Source organism: Bipolaris sorokiniana (assembly GCF_000338995.1).
Source record: "Bipolaris sorokiniana ND90Pr unplaced genomic scaffold COCSAscaffold_11, whole genome shotgun sequence".
Classification (NCBI taxonomy): domain Eukaryota; kingdom Fungi; phylum Ascomycota; class Dothideomycetes; order Pleosporales; family Pleosporaceae; genus Bipolaris; species Bipolaris sorokiniana.
In genome coordinates, this window is record NW_006911905.1 from 852677 (window position 1) to 870239 (window position 17563).

General features: G+C 51.5%; 7 protein-coding genes across 7 annotated transcripts; 5 read left to right on the forward strand and 2 right to left on the reverse strand.

The window, feature by feature from the left end:
• The first annotated feature begins 787 nt into the window (after positions 1–787).
• COCSADRAFT_122325 (uncharacterized protein) lies at positions 788–2994 on the forward strand. The gene is made up of 6 exons (XM_007704194.1): positions 788–1102; positions 1151–1222; positions 1273–1359; positions 1412–1543; positions 1593–2444; positions 2493–2994. Exons 1-6 carry the CDS (start codon positions 797–799, stop codon positions 2799–2801), a joined length of 1758 nt encoding a protein of 585 aa, XP_007702384.1. The 5' UTR covers positions 788–796; the 3' UTR covers positions 2802–2994.
• Positions 2995–3030: 36 nt separating this feature from the next.
• COCSADRAFT_38855 (uncharacterized protein) lies at positions 3031–4777 on the forward strand. The gene has a single exon (XM_007703938.1). The coding sequence runs from the start codon at positions 3182–3184 to the stop codon at positions 4595–4597; it is 1416 nt and encodes a 471-aa protein (XP_007702128.1). The 5' UTR covers positions 3031–3181; the 3' UTR covers positions 4598–4777.
• A 265-nt stretch (positions 4778–5042) lies between these two features.
• COCSADRAFT_227511 (uncharacterized protein) lies at positions 5043–6107 on the reverse strand. The gene is made up of 2 exons (XM_007704195.1): positions 5834–6107; positions 5043–5779 (listed from the first exon to the last, which is right to left on the reverse strand). Exons 1-2 carry the CDS (start codon positions 5979–5981, stop codon positions 5130–5132), a joined length of 798 nt encoding a protein of 265 aa, XP_007702385.1. The 5' UTR covers positions 5982–6107; the 3' UTR covers positions 5043–5129.
• Positions 6108–8048: 1941 nt separating this feature from the next.
• COCSADRAFT_38858 (uncharacterized protein) lies at positions 8049–11728 on the forward strand. The gene has a single exon (XM_007703939.1). It carries the CDS (start codon positions 8238–8240, stop codon positions 11313–11315), a length of 3078 nt encoding a protein of 1025 aa, XP_007702129.1. The 5' UTR covers positions 8049–8237; the 3' UTR covers positions 11316–11728.
• Positions 11729–12450: 722 nt separating this feature from the next.
• Positions 12451–13845, forward strand: COCSADRAFT_173450 (uncharacterized protein; the record flags this gene model as incomplete). The annotated part of the gene is made up of 2 exons (XM_007704196.1): positions 12451–12727; positions 12785–13845. The coding sequence occupies 2 exons, from the start codon at positions 12451–12453 to the stop codon at positions 13843–13845; spliced, it is 1338 nt and encodes a 445-aa protein (XP_007702386.1).
• Positions 13846–14941: 1096 nt separating this feature from the next.
• On the reverse strand, positions 14942–16150 carry COCSADRAFT_38861 (uncharacterized protein). Its single transcript, XM_007703940.1, has 2 exons — positions 16104–16150; positions 14942–16040 (listed from the first exon to the last, which is right to left on the reverse strand). Exon 2 carries the CDS (start codon positions 16009–16011, stop codon positions 15283–15285), a length of 729 nt encoding a protein of 242 aa, XP_007702130.1. The 5' UTR covers positions 16012–16040; positions 16104–16150; the 3' UTR covers positions 14942–15282.
• A 227-nt stretch (positions 16151–16377) lies between these two features.
• COCSADRAFT_95731 (uncharacterized protein) lies at positions 16378–17532 on the forward strand (the record flags this gene model as incomplete). Its single annotated transcript, XM_007704197.1, has 2 exons — positions 16378–16600; positions 16661–17532. The coding sequence occupies 2 exons, from the start codon at positions 16378–16380 to the stop codon at positions 17530–17532; spliced, it is 1095 nt and encodes a 364-aa protein (XP_007702387.1).
• Between the last annotated feature and the right edge of the window lie 31 nt (positions 17533–17563).

Here is a 17563-nt window from a genome sequence, read left to right on the forward strand (position 1 = left end):
GTACGCTATAGTTTTGGCGCAAGATCCAGACACTTGCGAATATTAAGGTGGTTCGCTTACAGGGTAGCTGTGTGCTGAGAGTAACTACTGCACATGTTAGCGCAACACTCGACATGTACGACCAATTCTGCAAAAAAATCCAGTCACCGAAGATCATGAAGTACAACCTGTTGTTTCCAGCTCAAGTAGAACAGTTCTCGTACTCATAACACGGATATGTATCATAAGAAGCTTGATTCGATAGTAACACCGGTGGTAAATGTATACAACCGAGCGAACTTTGGTCAAGGATTATCATTTCGTGGTTCGTAGTATAGGGTCAAAATCGTAATAAATATGCTTGCTGTGTGCGTTCATGCAGGTTGCCTTTGGGATTACTAGGTGCATGTTCCAACTATCGGATGCAAATCCTGCAACATTTGAAAAAGGACAGTGGGTGGCCATTCCGATCTGACTTGAATTATTTGCGATGACAGTTACATATGTCTATGCCATCGCAGTATTTCATTGAGGTAGTGTACGCCTTGAAAGCGGGAACTCGCTTTGGAGGAGAATCGGTCGACTAGTATCAAGCGCAAAAGAAGTTAATCAAAACATGTAACACGTGATTCTGGATGCCTCCGCAAGTATATGCACGACTCGTCTTGTCGCAATGGCTGTTGTATATGAAGTGGTGGGTTAACTGGTGAAAGCTTGGAGTTGATCCAACTGATTGAGCTAGCGCCGCACGTGGCTTCGCGCTGGAAGTGCACGCGAGAATTGCCGCGAATAATAGATACGAGACAACCATGAAAGCATGCACGTCCGAATAGCCAATACGACAATTCCGGCATTCCGGAGGGTATTTTCCGGCTTCCAAAGGCGCTCACCATGGATCCAGTCGCCATGTCGGATTGATAGCAATCGCAATCGACGGTTTATCACCACCCAGACGTCTATTGAGAAACCGTACTACATCACCACGCCTATATTCTATGTCAATGCTGCCCCTCATGTTGGCCACCTGTATACTATGGTTCTTACCGATGTAATCAAGCGTTGGCATGTACTCAAGGGAGAGGACGCTATTTTGTGTACCGGGACAGATGAACACGGCCTAAAGGTGGTCCCGCCTCACAGACATAGATGCCATTCACTAATTCTTCTGCAGGTACAAAGAGCAGCAGCAAAGGCAGGTGTCGATCCAAAGCTGTTTTGCGACCAGGGCGCCGAAATCTTCAAAGTACGTATGCATGCAAAGCGAGCCCCACCATCGATACTCACCCCTCCAAGGAACTTGCACAAAAAGCGGAAATCACAAATGATCATTTCGTACGAACGACCGACCGCGAACACAGGAGTGCTGTAGAATATGCATGGGTATGAAACCAAATATGTACGGCAGGACACAAAGTTAGCTGACAGCGCGTAGTACTTGTTGCAAGAGAAGGGCCTCATATACGAGCAGAAACATGAGGGCTGGTATTCAGTCACGGATGAATGCTTCTACCCACAGTCTGCTGTGCAACCATACCTTGACCCACCGTCAGGACGGAAGATAATGGTATAACATGGCCAATCGCTCGTCGTCGTTTGAACTAATCAGACCACAGATATCAATCGAAACAGGTAGTGAAGTTGAGTGGTCTTCTGAAGAGAACTATCACTTCCGTCTTTCAGCCTTTCGTGATCATTTGCTAGATTTCTTTAAGGAAAACCCCGAATGGATCACGCCTGAACATCGTATGAAGGAGGTTGTCCAAGCGGTCGAGTCGGGTCTGGAGGACTTGTCAATTTCCCGGCCATCCGATCGACTTACATGGGGAATTCGGGTTCCTGGAGACGATTCACAGACTATTTACGTATGGCTTGATGCGCTCATGAACTACGCTACAAAGGCAGGTTACCCGTGGACTCCAGGGCACGAAAAAGCAGGAGGCTGGCCCGCTGATTGTCACGTCATTGGCAAAGACATTGTCCGCTTCCACTGCATCTATTGGCCGGCTTTTCTCATGGCACTCGGACTTCCCCTTCCAAAGAAGATACTAACCCACGCCCATTGGACTCTTGGGGGATCAAAAATGTCTAAGTCGACTGGCAGGGTAGTCGATCCCTTCCATGCTCTCAACAGATACGGGCCAGATGTCATGCGCTTCTACATGGCTTCTGAGGGTGGCATACGAGATGATTCCAGCTATGATAACGACCGCATCATCAGCATGTATACCAAGTTTCTGAATCAGCAACTCGGTAACCTTGCTTCTCGGGTTACAAGAGGTAAAAAGTGGAGTGTCCGGGGTGCTATCGAACGTATGGGTCAAAGTCCGAAAGAGGTTTGGGAAGAAGGTCCAGGTGCCAGGTTCTACAAAAACTCACTTGCTACTATCGCTTCAGAAGTAGAGGCTTCTTTCGATGCTTACGATCCACGCCAAGCCGCCTACCAGATATGCAATTTCGTACGAGGAGTAAGATACCAAACACTCTTGCATTGTATCACAACTGACATTTAGAAGTCGAATGCATTCTTCCAAATGTCAAAGCCCTGGGACAAAGTATTGTACTTCGGTCCTGGTGAGCCTGGCGAAGAAGTGGATAAGATCATTTATCTTGCCTCTGAAGCGCTTCGCATCACTGGTATCCTACTTCAGCCCTACATGCCGAATAAGACAAATACTTTGCTCGACCAGTTAGGTGTACAGCCTGATCGCAGAACGCTGGAGTACTGCAAGCCTGGCGCTGATTTGGACTATGGAACTCCACTGGTAGAGCTGGGTGGGATGTACAAGGGTGTGCTGTTCCCACCGCTTACAACCCTCGAGTAGTCTTTGTACATTTGTGTATGATATGTTATTGTAATCATAAAGAAAGACCAGGAGATTATAACTTAGTTCGTTAAGAGCTTCAGTTGTTTGGGTAGATATCTGGTTTCGTCTGTTAGTTAAGTGCTGGTAGGTTGATACATATAAAGCCGATGTCATCCTGCAAGCCCGGTGCCAAGACCGACATCATCGCGCGCGACCTAAACATTTCTGAAGAAACAATCTCAACTCTGACACAATCACCACCTCATCACCGTCACTACCACCGCTCCTGTTTTACATCTTACATCAAGCTCAGTCGTACATATTGTTTCTTTCGCTTGCATACCAACGGAACGTGTAAATCAGATCGCCAACGCTTTCCCGCAGCCTCACATTTCGTCATGGCCGCGCCTAAGCCGGGCGGCTTCAAAATGTCGCTGGGGGCCTTGAAGGCGAAGCCAGGACTAAAAGCATCTCCAGCGCAAAAAGACAACAAAAAACCAAAGGCTCTCCTCGACGATGATGAACCCGACGATGCGGTCAAACAACAAGAAATTACAGGATGGGATGCAGCAGAGGGTGGCGCAGTTGATGCCAACGGCAAGAAAGAAAAGGAGCAACTTCGTGTTATCCCTGTGCCGCCAAATCGCGATTGGCGCGCAGCAGCACGGCGGAAGCACCTTGCGAAGGCGCCGCATCAACAAGCGCAGAACGAAACGGTCGACGAGAAGCAGATTGAGGAGCCCAAGTACCAGTACGGGCTCACAGTCATGAAGAAAGACGATGCACAAGAAGACGGCTCTGCAGAGTCTGACACGCCGGAGCCGATGGAGGTAGAGCAAGACAATCTTACAGAACAAGAACGGCTGGAGAAGAAGGCGCTTGAGGCGCTGATCACGGGCAAATCGACCGACAACGATCTCGTCATACCTGTACAGACCGAAGAGGAGGCATTTCAACACGACTTACAGAACGCGCCCGAGGCCCCTACGCTCGAAGCCTACGAAGCTACCCCAATCGAAGGATTCGGTGCTGCGCTACTTCGCGGTATGGGCTGGAAAGATGGCGAAGGAATTGGAAAAAATGGCACCTTTGTGAAGCCGAAGGAGATCAAGCGGCGGCCAGCTTTACTGGGCATTGGCGCAAAAGAGGATGCAGCAGTGGGTATTGAGCTTGGGGAATGGGGCGGCGGCAAGGGCAAGGGTAAAGGCAAAAAGGTTGCCCAGAGTTACAATCCAGTTACGCTACGGAACAAGCATACTGGTGAGATCATCACGGAGGAGGAACTCAAGGCAAAACTTGAGAACCAGAAGTTGGTGGAGGAGGAGAAAGCCTCAAAACCAAAGAGCAAATATGACGATGATAGTGAAGATGAGCGCAGGCGCGAGAAGCGGAGGGACAAGCGAGACGATCGGGACCGCGACCGCCGACGTGAAGACAACTATGACAGTGAGCAAAGACGAGACAAGGACCGTCGACGCGAGAAAGATGATTATTATGACAGCGATCGGCGCCGCGACAAGCGGAAAGAGCGCACCCGCGACGACGACCACCACCACCACCACCACGACAGCGAGCGGCGAAGAGAAAAGCGCAGAGACCGCAGCCGCAGCCCCGACGACCGCAAAGACAAGCGCCGGGACCGAAATCGATACCGCAGCCGAAGCCGGGATTCCAAATCAAAAAGCGACCGTCGGGATCGCAGTCGTAGTCGCGACTCTGATGATCGTAGGAGAAGGAGAAGGGAGAGAGATTATGAGGATGATGAGAGGTATGAGAGGAAGAAGAAGTATAGGGACGATGGGTATTATAAGTGAAAAAAAGAAAATGTGTGGGTTAATGCTAAAAGGGAAAACCAATCGTGGAATTGATTACATGGATTGGTTGGTGCAGTGGAAAAGCATAAGGTTTGATAGATTGCATATAGAATATTGTAGAGCTAAGTAATGGGACGATACCCCCTTTACATGCATGCGCATGTAGTCATTGTTAGGTTTTAAAGCATTTGTTTGTCTGATGCATAGAGTGTCTTGATTTCGATGCTCGTGATACTTAGTGTGGAGTTTGTATTCATTTTGTGTATGCTTCTTGTTTTGTATTCTACTATTAATTCTACATGTTCCAATGCGTGTGGAGGAATGTCCATGCTGAGAATCAGAAAGAAAACTCGACCCATATGCTTCGTCACATTCTCGTCATGATGCTATTATACAATGTAGCTGAAAACCAAACCTAAGTAAACAGAAAAAAATGGATAGCAACGCTAGTGGTATATTTACTCATCTAATCATGCAATCACAAGAACAAGAGAGTCTTGGACAAAAGAAAAGAAAAAGATGACGTGGTGGTCTAAAAGTTCCTCGAGGGGAGAGGAGTAGGGTAGGGCGCACCCATGCGAGCGTTGTCGGTGGTTGAATGCGCCTGGCCGCCTTCCTCCAACATCTGCACCTCGGTTTCCTTGGACTGGTGGTGCTTTGTGCGCCTGGCGGGCAGGAAATCGATGAAGAAGCTAGCGACGTAGAAGCAATAGGTATATGCAATGATCCATTCCAGGACAGCAGCAACGTTCCACTTGTCTTGCTTGGAGCAGACGCCGAATGCAATGACGAGACAAAGTTCGAAGATGATGAAGAATAGCTTGATCCAGAAGGAGATGCGCAGAATGGATTCCTCACGGTAATGAACACCCAGGCGTTGGTATTCCCAACAGATGAAGATGGCACTGATGATGTAACTTGCAATGAAGACAACAAGGAAAATATTGTGCAAGGTATTGTGTCGCTTGCAATCGAAAATGGTGAGGAGGATGAGACCGGCGGCACCGATGACAGCGGTAACGGTGGCGCATACGGAGTATAGCTTTTGCCAGTTGGACGTGTTTGGGCGTAGTTTGTTGGTGTGTCGCAGCCATCGCTCGAAAATGAAGGCGCAGTCGAATGTTACTACCGTGACGGCAGACATTGCAATGAACATGGGCTTGAGCTTGTCGGCACCAATATCTTGGTTGTGTTAGAATATGAAAGACTTTCTAGCATATAATGAGGGTAGCTTACCAGAGATGTATGGGATGTGCTGTCCTTCGCTCATGGTTGAGTATATGGGTTTGCCAGTGGAGGCCCAATACACCATCATGGCGATGAGCATGCCAGTCCATACTACCGAGGAGAAGATGGGTACGATCCAATACGAAAGCCCGAGCATTTTCTTATAATGGCGGGCCCTGAGGCAAGGAAGTGTTTTTATTGGGGGTTGAGAGGATTAGGTGGTAGGTAAGAAGGAAGGAAGTGGAGGTAGCAGTAGGAAAGGACGGAAAACACGGATCAGCAACAGGGAACCAACGAAGGATTAATGTACAAGGCCAAGCACGTAAAAGCACAAGATGACTCCACAGCAGACCGCACGAAGATTCGGACGCAGGGCTGGTGGTGATGTTGCCCAGCGGTGGCTATGATGTCAGGCATGCCCATTCGCGCGGCTGCTTAGCCAGGTTTGGTAAGATGCCGCCAGTGTCCGCGACAACGTCACGTCACCAGTGCGGCCGAGGCCTTCCGATTGCGTAGAGGGACGACCAAGCCACTCCTCGGGCATATGAGCAACGCGTGTGCTGTATGTAAGCATGTATGTTTGTAAGCATGTGTGTTTGTAGTATGTACATAGATACTGTACTGTACTAGACACAGGGTTGCTTAGGGAATTAAAGAGGGTGCGCGGGCGTGCATGCAGTCGTGACGCGGACTCTTTGCTGCGGCGCGCTACGACAGGTCTTGTCGATCGTCGGTGATAGGCGTCAAGGTAGGATTTGGAAACCCGATGCGCGCGGTGTTGCCCAGACAGATTGTACTACATAGTATATGGGTCGCAACCAGGTGCGGCACTTTGTCCGTGATCGTCCGGTCCGTAGAGCTCGAAAAGTCTACAGCCCCACGGATATAGAGTATTAGTAGTACTACATGGCATGTAGTATACTACACTCACACTCACTTCATCTTTTACCGGATTTTCTTACTTGGCTCGAGGCAGCGGCTGTGTGACGTGGAGAAGCCACCTTGTCCCCTGAGAGACCTGTGGAATCCTGAATCAAACCACCTTGGGGCCGGAAGGACAAGGGGGGGGGGGGCATGGGCGAGGCTTTTTTATGATTATTATTTTCCCTAGCCCGGCATCCGGACTGAGGTCTTCTCCGATATGAGGCTGGGCTCGCAGGATCTGGGTCTGTCTTGCCGCACTGTTCGCATTGCAGAGGCGTGTGTGTGCATCCATTGGTCAGCCCGACTGCTTGTTTGCGCCTTTGGTACTACTAAATGGACCACTCTGCAAGGTGAATACAGGGTCGACCACCAGATGAGCGAAGAGAAGAGGGCGCATATTGCGCGCAAACTAGTCGATCAAGAGCCAAAAGCGGCGCAGAGGAATTGCCTGTTGCTGCAGGTCAGGTATTGGAAAAGGACGTTGAGAAGCGACTAACGAAGCCGACGCGCGTGTTGCAAAGGGCAGCGAACCACGCTTAGACTGTGTTGCGGAGAAGCGAGCGGACGACGGAAAACACATTAGTAGTGGGCTGGCGGTTTCGGATCATTGGCTACGAAATTTGATGCAAACTATACAGTGTAGGTGAAGCAGAGACAGGACATGGAGCGAGGTGTTCGTCTGCGCCACAGGGTGAATGAAATGACTGACGAAATGACGGAGCGGGCAAGCCACACTTGTGGAGAGGGCCGCATGGCCAGGCTATATAGCAGGCACCGCGTATATCGGCACGGCCACAGTAGGCTGGTTGGGAAGCTGTTCTCCGGGTGGATTGGGCCAAGGACAGGAATGCCGGTTTTTCGAGCAGTTTGCCATGGACGACGACAATGGGATCGCTCCGATCAGCCGTTGGCCATGACGGATGCGGCAAAGCACAGTTCGAGCGCAGTGCTGGCCCGTAGCCTATAACGCCCCCCACGCCCTCATTGGCCGCGGGCGCTATGGATGGAGACATGGGGATAATTGGTCGTTTCATTCAACCTTCGCTGCAGCCGCAACGTCCAGGTTTCAGCTCACGTCTCTTCCAGGTTTGTTGTCGGTTGCAACACGCACCCACCGCGCCTGCAACACGCGCGGCGGGTACATCGGCCTAGGCCAGCATCCTTGATACCTGTCACCGACGCTATGGACCATCGCTAGTCGCCCGTTCGTGCGGGGACCTTCACCTTTTCTTCTTCTTCAATAATACGCTTCGTCCTCCTTAGTGTACCGTCAAACCGCTTGTTGGTGCGCGCATACCAGCCTCCACTTTGATAACGCCGCTGTGTGTCAGGCCTTATAAGCGTACGCTGCCCTCCTCCCCTCCGCCCCGCATCAGCTTGACCAGCGATTGACTCGCTCACCAGCTGTTAATCTTAATCTCCCAAATGCATCTTATTCTGTCTGCCTGAGCGTTCTCCGCTCTCCACACGCTCGCTACAGCCCGACACCATGGGCAACCAGTCCAGCACGCCAAATGCAAACAAGCTCTCCAAGCCAAAGACCAACACAAATTCCGTGAACACAGCTTACAAGAGCGACTCGCCAGAATGCTCCTTCTCGGGCCCGGCGGATCTCAGTCCAGAAGGACGACAGCAGATCAGAGACGCTCTCCTCTCGCCCACAACTGGCGAGTTTGACCACAACATCTTGTCACAGACCAAGGACAGCGTAGTCGACACGACAAAGGTACGCGACAGCCCTCTGTCCATGGCCTCGAGGACGAATTCAAGGTCAAATTCAAGGTCCAATTCACGCTCCAATTCGCTATCCTGCTTCGGTAGCAAACACGGTTCAGCAGCCAGGCTTGCAGGCATAACAGATTCCAAGCTATCACTCGTTTCAGGCTCACACGTTGATATTGCCGATGCTATAAAGCTGCTGCAACAAGTCAAGAAAAATGGGTCTCCGGAAGACATCGCGGCTCTGCAGCAAGTCTTGGAAATGCCCGAAGAGAATGATGAGCCAGTAGGCGAACCAAGCAGTAGCCGAAGAATGTCAGCCGTGGACAAATCCTCTTCTACATCGCTCACGCGCCGTCAGTCGCTACTTCAAACACCCGGAGTTGGCACTCGGAGCTCTCCAGTCGAGGCACGTCGTAGGACGTGGAACTCATGGAGGTCCGCAAGGCTTGAGTATGATGACGAGATCAAGTCGAAATCTAGCCCACATGCTGCTTCACACCTGAATCTTACAATGGCAAAGTCATCAACTGACATTGCTCAAGCTGATCCAAGGCCTCGAGTATCAACTCCATGCGACCTGGACTATTCGCAGCTAGGGAGCCTAAAGCCTGGCACACTGGTAATCACAAACGGGCCTGCTTCACCAGCATCAAGCATCAGGGCTTCAATTCGCCCTCATGGCGAAGATGAGGATTACTTTTCAGAAACGGAGCCCGGTTCCAGCCCGTTAATGATGAAATCGACACGGCGTCGCGGCCATGTAAGAAGTCAATCCGCTATACTTCCTGCGACTTCTTCTCTCCAGATCGTAGAAACTATGGAAGTACCACTACCGTACGAGACTGCTCAGAGTGCTACTACAGTCAAGCTTGTTCGGTCCGCAGATGAATCCATTCACATTGAATCACCCAATCAGTCACACGACAGTCTGGAGGCTGTGGATAACAATCCAGTTGATGTGGCCCATTCTGTCCAGAGCTCGCAGGCGCACCTTGCCCCCAGCCCATCTCCAGTATCAGAAGAGGACCGCACAGTCAGCAAGGACGAGGGATTCACTTCCGATGACACACACTACCCCAAGTCGGAAGACACTTGTAGATCCCAAGATCTGGCTTCAGGACAGGTCGCATCACAAACTACTGCAAGGAATTTGGCGCCTCCTGGACAAAGCACTCCAGTACAGAAGAAACCAAAGAACCGGACCAAGCAACGACCTCCTCCACGCACAACTGATTCCGGCTATTCATCTGGTGGTAGTTTGCCCATAGATGAACGCGAACAACAGGCAGGTTCTACTTACACGATTTGTTCTCAGTGTCAATGTCATAGTTCGCAGCCTTCACACGGCGCAAGCCAGAGAAAGGAAGGCATGCAGCCAGGTTTTCCCAATCAGAACAAAGAGAACATGCATATGTCCGGATCGTCTGTATCCGCAGCACGTGCTGTACGCGGTATTCGCGGCCCAGGAGCTCTGGTAACCGTACAGTCATCGCGAGCACTCCGACCAAAGTCGTCTTTACAAGTGTCTGTGAATTCTGCAAGCTCTTCAGCGAGGTCATCTACTTCGGAGGGTTTGCTCTCGCCCCGTACCCCTAGATCAGTCTCATCGAAATCGTCGTTCGACAGTGCGCCCGGGAAGCCGCCGAAGCGTCTTCATCGTCGACGACCGTCGCAGGGAGAAGCTCTCATTGTCCAATCGTGCCAGCCAATTCCAGAAGGAAAGATTCCCGATGTTCCGGCGGACGTGCGAGCCCAGTTCGAAAGACGTGTGACAAGTACCCCTGGCATGGACTGTTTGACGCAGACGTATCTTTCAAAGGACCATGTCGTTGCAGAAGATTCCAAGCCCAATGCCCCACTGCCAGGTCACACCGAGTTTCAACAGCTTGTTGAGCTGCAGGTTGCACCACCACCGATGCCGTCTGCAAGCAGCCACCGAAGGAGCTTCTCTTTCTTCCGAAGAAAGTCGATGGGTGACAGCAGAGAGACTCAGAAGGCAGCTGCAGATATTGCGATTGAAGCTGGTTATCTGGAACACATTGCCGCCTCGATTGGCACTTCTCCATATGCTGCTGTGACGCCCGATCTCCCAAAGCAGACTGTGGCTTCTGCAGCCTCTCCACATCGACTTGGCGCTGTAGTTCCGCGTTCAAAGTCAATGGTCAACATGGACAGCAAGGCTGCTGCTGAATTTGCTCGTGCGCACAGCAGGGATCTTGCTGCTTCAAGGGAGATGCTGCCGCAGCAGCGACGTAAAAGCTTTCACAGCTTGAAGGTGGAAGCTGGCGAGGCTAGGGCAATGAGGCATCGCCCACAGAATTTCGATGTTCCGCCTGTTCCGTCTATCGACATGGCCAAGCTCTCAGGTCCAAATACTACGCAGCAATCAAAGAGGCACAGTATAGGAACATTCGGACCAAATACTGGCTTCCGTCCTCATGGTCACCAGCGCAGTCAGACCGCTCATCAGCTAGCGAGCAAGAGCAGTGTAAGCCTGCAGAAGACTTCGCAGCAGAGCATGCAATGGGAGGCACCCTCGAGGCCGCGGGCACAGCGTCGCAAGACGATTGGCGAAGGCATGCGTTCTATGGATGCAATTGCTGTGGCTAGCAGCAAGCGTGCTTCTGTAGGGCCAGGAATCAAAGTGCAGGGAGCAGAGAATCTGGCTGCGTGGGGTCGATACAGTGGTGGTTTGGCATATGACTACGAGGGCCGTGGCATAGGCGTTGGAGGCAGCGCAGGTACACGACAGGTGCACAGCTGCGCATCGATCAAGTCGCTGCACTACCAGCACCAGTATGGGGTGGACCTTTCGGATGTGCCCATCATGGTGCAGCGCCTCTAAAAGTTGACATTTGGCGTGGAATAAAAGATTGATCTTGGTTTTGGGTTTTGGTTGGGGCGGTTTGGCCTGTCGGCGGCGTTGCATTTTACGATTGGCCAGCGTCTGGATTCAGCGCAAACAGGCACACACATACATAACGCACATGCATGCAGAGCGGCATTTTGGATTTAGGAGGGGCTCCTGGCGTTTTCCCTGTTTTTTTATTATTATTTATTTAGTATATGAGTAGTTATGAACAGGCTGCATGGCTGCGGCGGTAGCGGCGACAGGACGGAATAAATATACATGTAATGGATGCTCTGCCACGCGGCAGGTCGAAAGAAGGCAGTCGTCGTCTTGAGTTGGACGTGTAACTAATCAAAATGCTGCGTAAGCGACGGGGGTGTGGGTGTTTTGATGCCCAAGATGCGGCTTTTTTTTTCTCTTTTGTGCGCCCTTTTGCTGCGAACTGGTGGTGCTCAGCCTCAGCATGGCTCGCAGTCGCCATCAGCCGGTCAGGCACAGGCGTGCATAGGCCGCAAGTGATGTCAGAACCGGGTGCTAGTGGCTGCGCGTCTTGGGCGGCGCAGGGATGCTAAGTCATGTTCGGAGACTCCAGCACCACAACCGAATGCGCGAAATTTCATCTTACCAGCTCCCCGCCATCGCCTCCCTTCCCTCCTCCACCCTCCACTGCTCCCCATTCACCGCCTCTTTGGACCTCGCTGCCCACCAAGCGATCGTGTCTGCCCCTTCGTAGCTGCCTATCGCCGCCCCTCGACTGCCTTTGGTCGCGTCAAAGGCTCCCATCTCACTACGGCCTCGGCCCTGATCCTGCTCAACCTTCAAGTTGTATCTGCCCGACCAGCGCCACACGTTTTCAACAACATCCCCCCTCCCCGTCTTGTCGCCATCTAAGAAGGAGCTTGAGCGTCTTTTCTTTTTGTCTCCTACCCAGACCCTCGACCAGCCCCAACTTCAGCTGCCGCATAGGACGCCATCAGCGGTTCTTCCTCTTGCTGAGGAAGCGGCCAGACCTCGCCCAACACCAAGCCTCGGCTTCGCACCCTTCAAGCCACCCTAACACGGGATTTCCGTCCAGCCAGTAACTTATACCAAAGCCATTACTCAACTTCCAGAAGCTACCATCAAGGGCATGGCACCTTCTGCTGTCACACCTACTGAAGAGTACCAATTCCCGTTGAAAGACTTAGCGTCATTCAGCACCTATCCATCTGGTAGTGTCGACAGTCATGGCGCCTGGAAATCCAAGCAGTTGATTGGGGAGGCTCTCAAGAGCCGTGTTGAGGCTATTGATCCTGATACCTGCAGTGTTGGCGAGGAAGATGCCTTCTTCGTCGCCGATCTGGGCGAGGTCTACCGCCAGCATATGCGCTGGAAGAAGAATCTAAGCCGTGTGAAGCCGCACTATGGTAAGCTCAAACAAAGACTGTCCTTTATACAAACAACTGTGGCTGACAGGTGAATAGCCGTCAAGTGCAACCCTGACCCCCAAGTCCTTCGTCTCATGACGGAGTTGGGTCTTGGCTTCGACTGTGCTTCGAAGAACGAGATTGAGACCGTTCTCAAGCTGGGCGTTGACCCTTCTCGCATCATCTATGCGCAGCCCTGCAAGACTAAGTCTTATTTACGTTACGCTGCTCAGTCTGGCGTCAAGCAAATGACCTTTGACAACGCCGATGAGCTCTACAAGACCAAGCAGCTCTTCCCAGACGCCGAGCTTTATCTACGCATCTTGACTGATGACTCAGCTAGCCTGTGCCGTCTCAGTCAGAAGTTTGGTGCTGCTCTGGACACCACTGGTGAGCTTCTGGAGCTGGCCAAGAAGTTGGAGCTCAACGTTGTTGGAGTGGCCTTCCACGTCGGATCCGGTGCATCCGACCCCAAGGCCTTTGTCAAGGCTGTCCAGGATGCCCGGTTTGTCTTTGAACAGGCGGATGCGCTTGGCTTCAACATGCATACCCTGGACGTCGGCGGCGGTTTCACGGGCGATGTCACTTTCGAGCCTATGGCCGCAGTCTTGTCCACAGCTTTGGACCAGTACTTTCCGCCCCACATCCGCATCATTGGAGAGCCGGGACGCTACTACGTCTCCACTGCCTTTACCATTGCATGCCACGTCATTGCTCGTCGCACCGTCACCGATGCCACCCTGGGCACTACTTCGTACATGTTATACCTGAACGATGGTGTCTACGGAAACTTCTCGAGCATCATCTTCGACCACCAGCACCCCGTGCCGCGTGTCTTGAAGAACGGAAACAACGTCTTGTACGACGTCCGCCGCTCAGGCTATGACAGTCCTTCTCAGGTTGAGTACTCCATCTGGGGCCCAACCTGCGATGGCATTGATGTCATTTCCTCTACTTGCAACTTCCCGGAGCTGCTTGATGTTGGTGACTGGCTCTACTTTGAGGAGATGGGCGCGTACACTAAGTGCTCTGCTACCCGCTTCAACGGCTTCAGTGACAGCCACGAAGTCGTTTACGTGTGTAGCGAGCCTGGCGCTGCTGCTCTCATGGGCATGTAAACGTTGGTGAGGAAGGGTAATCGGGAAGGATGTAAAGCAGTTTTGTACAGTGGATGAGTGTTGAGAAGTGATAGTGGTAAGTGTCTTTTTAAAAAGCTTGATAGATCTCTTTATATAGTATATTTGCTTTTGAATTGTGGTTCGTCTGTGTGTGACATTGCCGGCAGAGTGATGTTCTAATACTCTTTCCGTTGTTTATTGCCTGTAAGTCTTCGTCGTGTTGACAAGGTGGTCTCCATCGCCATATAGTCGAAACTATCTGCAAACAGGGACACTGGTCAGCGCTGCTTTTCTCAAGCCTCCCTGTCCCAAGTACGAGTATTAGAAATGACATCACGCTAGTGGGCTAGACTAGTGCCCAAGGTCCAACCGCGCCCAATGGTCATGGCGAACAAACCCACGACCCGAAACCGCCCTTTTGCTCTCACTTCTCAACCCTTTGAACTCTGACCAAGGCATGTCCGCCTTGTCTTTTGGATATGTGTTCTTTGTTTCCATGGGACTCATGTACCCTTTTTACGCAACCGAAATGGTTTGGGCCGGAGTATTGTAATACCCCGCCTTGCACCCCCTTTTTTTTCCCCAATCGAACCTATTGTTACTAACGGATGGAATCGTTGTCTTTGATATCTCTGCGCAGACGGGGGAGTATATCTCGACTAATAGTTACACTCTCACTTCGCTTTGCTCTGCTCCGTTCCAACAGGACAGAGCAAAGATGTACAACTATGTGTAAGTCTATCACATTTCCTTTAATTCCCCCTCGTATAGTTATATATATACATGTTTTTCTGTTTCGTTTGGAAAAATGATACAGAAAAAAAAAGAAGAAATCAGCAATGATGACAATAGGTGGGCAAAAATACTTTTTTTTGGGTTTTTTGCTTTTCCTTCGTTCAGATACTGCGTAGTAGATAACCCTTCCCCCCACCTTTGCCAATTTTGGTCGGTGGGTTGTGGTTGTTGGTGTGCGAGAAAATTTTAAGGTTATGGTCTGAGTTGATTTATGGGATTTTTTTGTGTATATTTGTTTTCTGAAGAGTAGTGGTGGAGATGGTTTGCTGACTTTCTTTCGGAGTAGGGTTTGATGTGATTGTGTGTGGAGGTCCAAGGAGAATTGGGTAAGATGCTCTTGGGGGAAAAGGAAATATGGACTGGAGTCTTGAAACTGTGGGTAATGGGACTGATGGACACTGATTCGTTTACGTAGAACCAACGTGTTTATATACTTTGTTCTTTCGGGGGGTTACACAAGAATTTCTCATCACCTGCTCTGACATTCTTCTCATATGAAATTAAAACAGAGAACATGACAGTTCCGTGATACTGGCTGTCTGCATTGCAATCACCAGCCTTTAAAAGCTACACACATAGAAACCTCAAGATGATAAATTGATTCATCGTACAAGCAAGCGTATCTCCATCTGCTCTCTACATCTACCGCGCCTTCTCCTTATTCTCTGCAGCCCTTCTCTTCGCCCGCACCTCTGCCTTTCTCCTCTCACCACCATCAACCTTGTGTCCCCTCCTCTCTTCCCAGATGCCCTCCTGCAGCCGTATCCTAGCACGAAGACCACCACTTCCTTTTACAGGCTCCACAAAATTACCCTTGATGGTGCTGGCACCCTTTACAACAACACCCTGGACCTTTGGCAGTGTCTCCACAGGCTCGGGAGGGCTATCCGTACCAACAGGCACATTGACAACCAACTTCCTGGTCCCTGGGTCATGTGTCGCCGTTGCAGCTGCCGAACGAGGACTTATCGTATTTCCGAGTTGCGGGTTCGGCGGCACAGGTGCCTCGACGACTTTCAGCTCGGCAACTCCATCCGTGACATGCTTGCAGTCTCCGCCAATGCCATATTCGCCATTTCGAAACTTCTCGCGCCAGTGCAGCAGGTAGCGTCTTGCGCGGGCGGGCTCAACACCGAGTTCTTTCAGTTGCGGCGAGGTGAGTGTGAAAAGGGCTTCCCATGAGGGGATCTTTGTCGCGTGTGCCGAGAGGCCGCGGCCGATTGCGCTGAGGAAGGCTGTGTGGTCGGGAATAAAGGGTATCGGTTTGGGGACCGGGCGCATGGGAATTGAGTGTTGGAGGTTGCGCACGCATGTCTTTGGTATTGATACGGCAGCGGATGTCGCATTGAGAAGTGGGCGCCTGAGAATCATGGTGGCGGTATATTTTTGAGCGAAGCACGCTTTGGTTTGTCTTAGCAATGATATTTATAGCAAGAGGGGTTCAATTGGGGGGAGTGCCATACTGTGCAAATGTCGCTGTCCTTGCTTCCCTCCCAATTCGCGGTGCACGTTGGCTCTGCGGGCGCCGTGAACTTTTCGGAGGAGCCAAGAAAGGCGCCCGTGCGCCGGGTGCATCGCAGCCAGAGCATAGAGCCCCACGTCACCAAGGCTCCCTCAGCCCAAAGCTCCACCACCTCGACCAACACAACACCCCCCAATCGCAGTAGTAGAGAGTCTCCTATTGCAAATCCCTCTTTTCTACACCTCCCACCTACACTTTTCAAACAAAAAAACATCATGGCTAGCCCCGAAGTCCACCATCTCCTTCACTCTCCAATTGCGGATCACTCCTTCTCCGCTGATCGCCAAACACTTGCTGTTGCCCGCGAGAACAACGTCGACGTCTTCCAGAGGAGCGGCAGCGGATACAAACTCAAGGATGAGCTAACGGGTCACGACAAGACAGTCACAGGCGTGGACATTGCACCAAACTCGGGCAAGATCGTGACTTGCTCGCAGGGTAAGTAGAGCTTGAAGCTACTCTCCATTGTTAGCTTGTAGGCTAATTAGAACTGTACAGATCGCAATGCCTACGTATGGGAGCCTTCACCACAGGGATGGAAACCAACATTGGTGCTCCTCCGAATCAACCGAGCCGCTACTTGTGTTCGCTGGGCCCCCTCCGAGACCAAGTTTGCCGTTGGATCGGGTGCTCGCCTGATCCCTGTGTGCTACTTTGAGGAGGAAGACAACTGGTGGGTCTCCAAGCACCTCAAGAAGCCTATCCGCTCCACCGTCACATGTGTCTCGTGGCACCCCAACTCGGTCTTGCTCGCGGCAGGCTCCACTGATGGACACGCTCGCGTGCTTTCTTCCTTTGTTAAGGGCGTCGACGAGCGTCCGGAGCCCTCGGCTTGGGGAGAGCGTCTGCCATTCAACACTGTGTGCGGAGAGTATCTGAACAGCACCGCAGGATGGATTCACAGCATCGCCTTTTCTCCCTCAGGTAACGCTCTTGCCTTTGCCGCTCATGACAGCACCCTTACTGTGGTCTATCCCAGTGGCCCTGAGCAAGCTCCTCGCGCCATTGTCAGCGTTAGTACGCAAGTACTGCCTTTCATGTCGCTCATCTGGAGTTCGGAGGATGAGATCATCGCTGCTGGGTACAACTGCGAGGCCTTCCGTCTCAAGGGCAACGAGTCTGGCTGGCAGCTGACTGGAAGTCTGGAGACTAAGAGCCGCCCTGGCCTGGCGGATCAGCGCGAGGAGAGCGCACTGAACATGTTTAGGCAGATGGATCTCAAGGGCAAGTCGGGCACGGATGACACCAAGCTCAAGACTGTGCACCAGAACACCATCAACACGATTCGCAGCTTTGAGGAGAGCGGAAGTGGAGTCAGCAAGATCAGTTCTACTGGTGTGGATGGAAGGATCGTCATTTGGACCCTTTAGATGTATAAATTGCCTGCAGGTCATTGGAAAG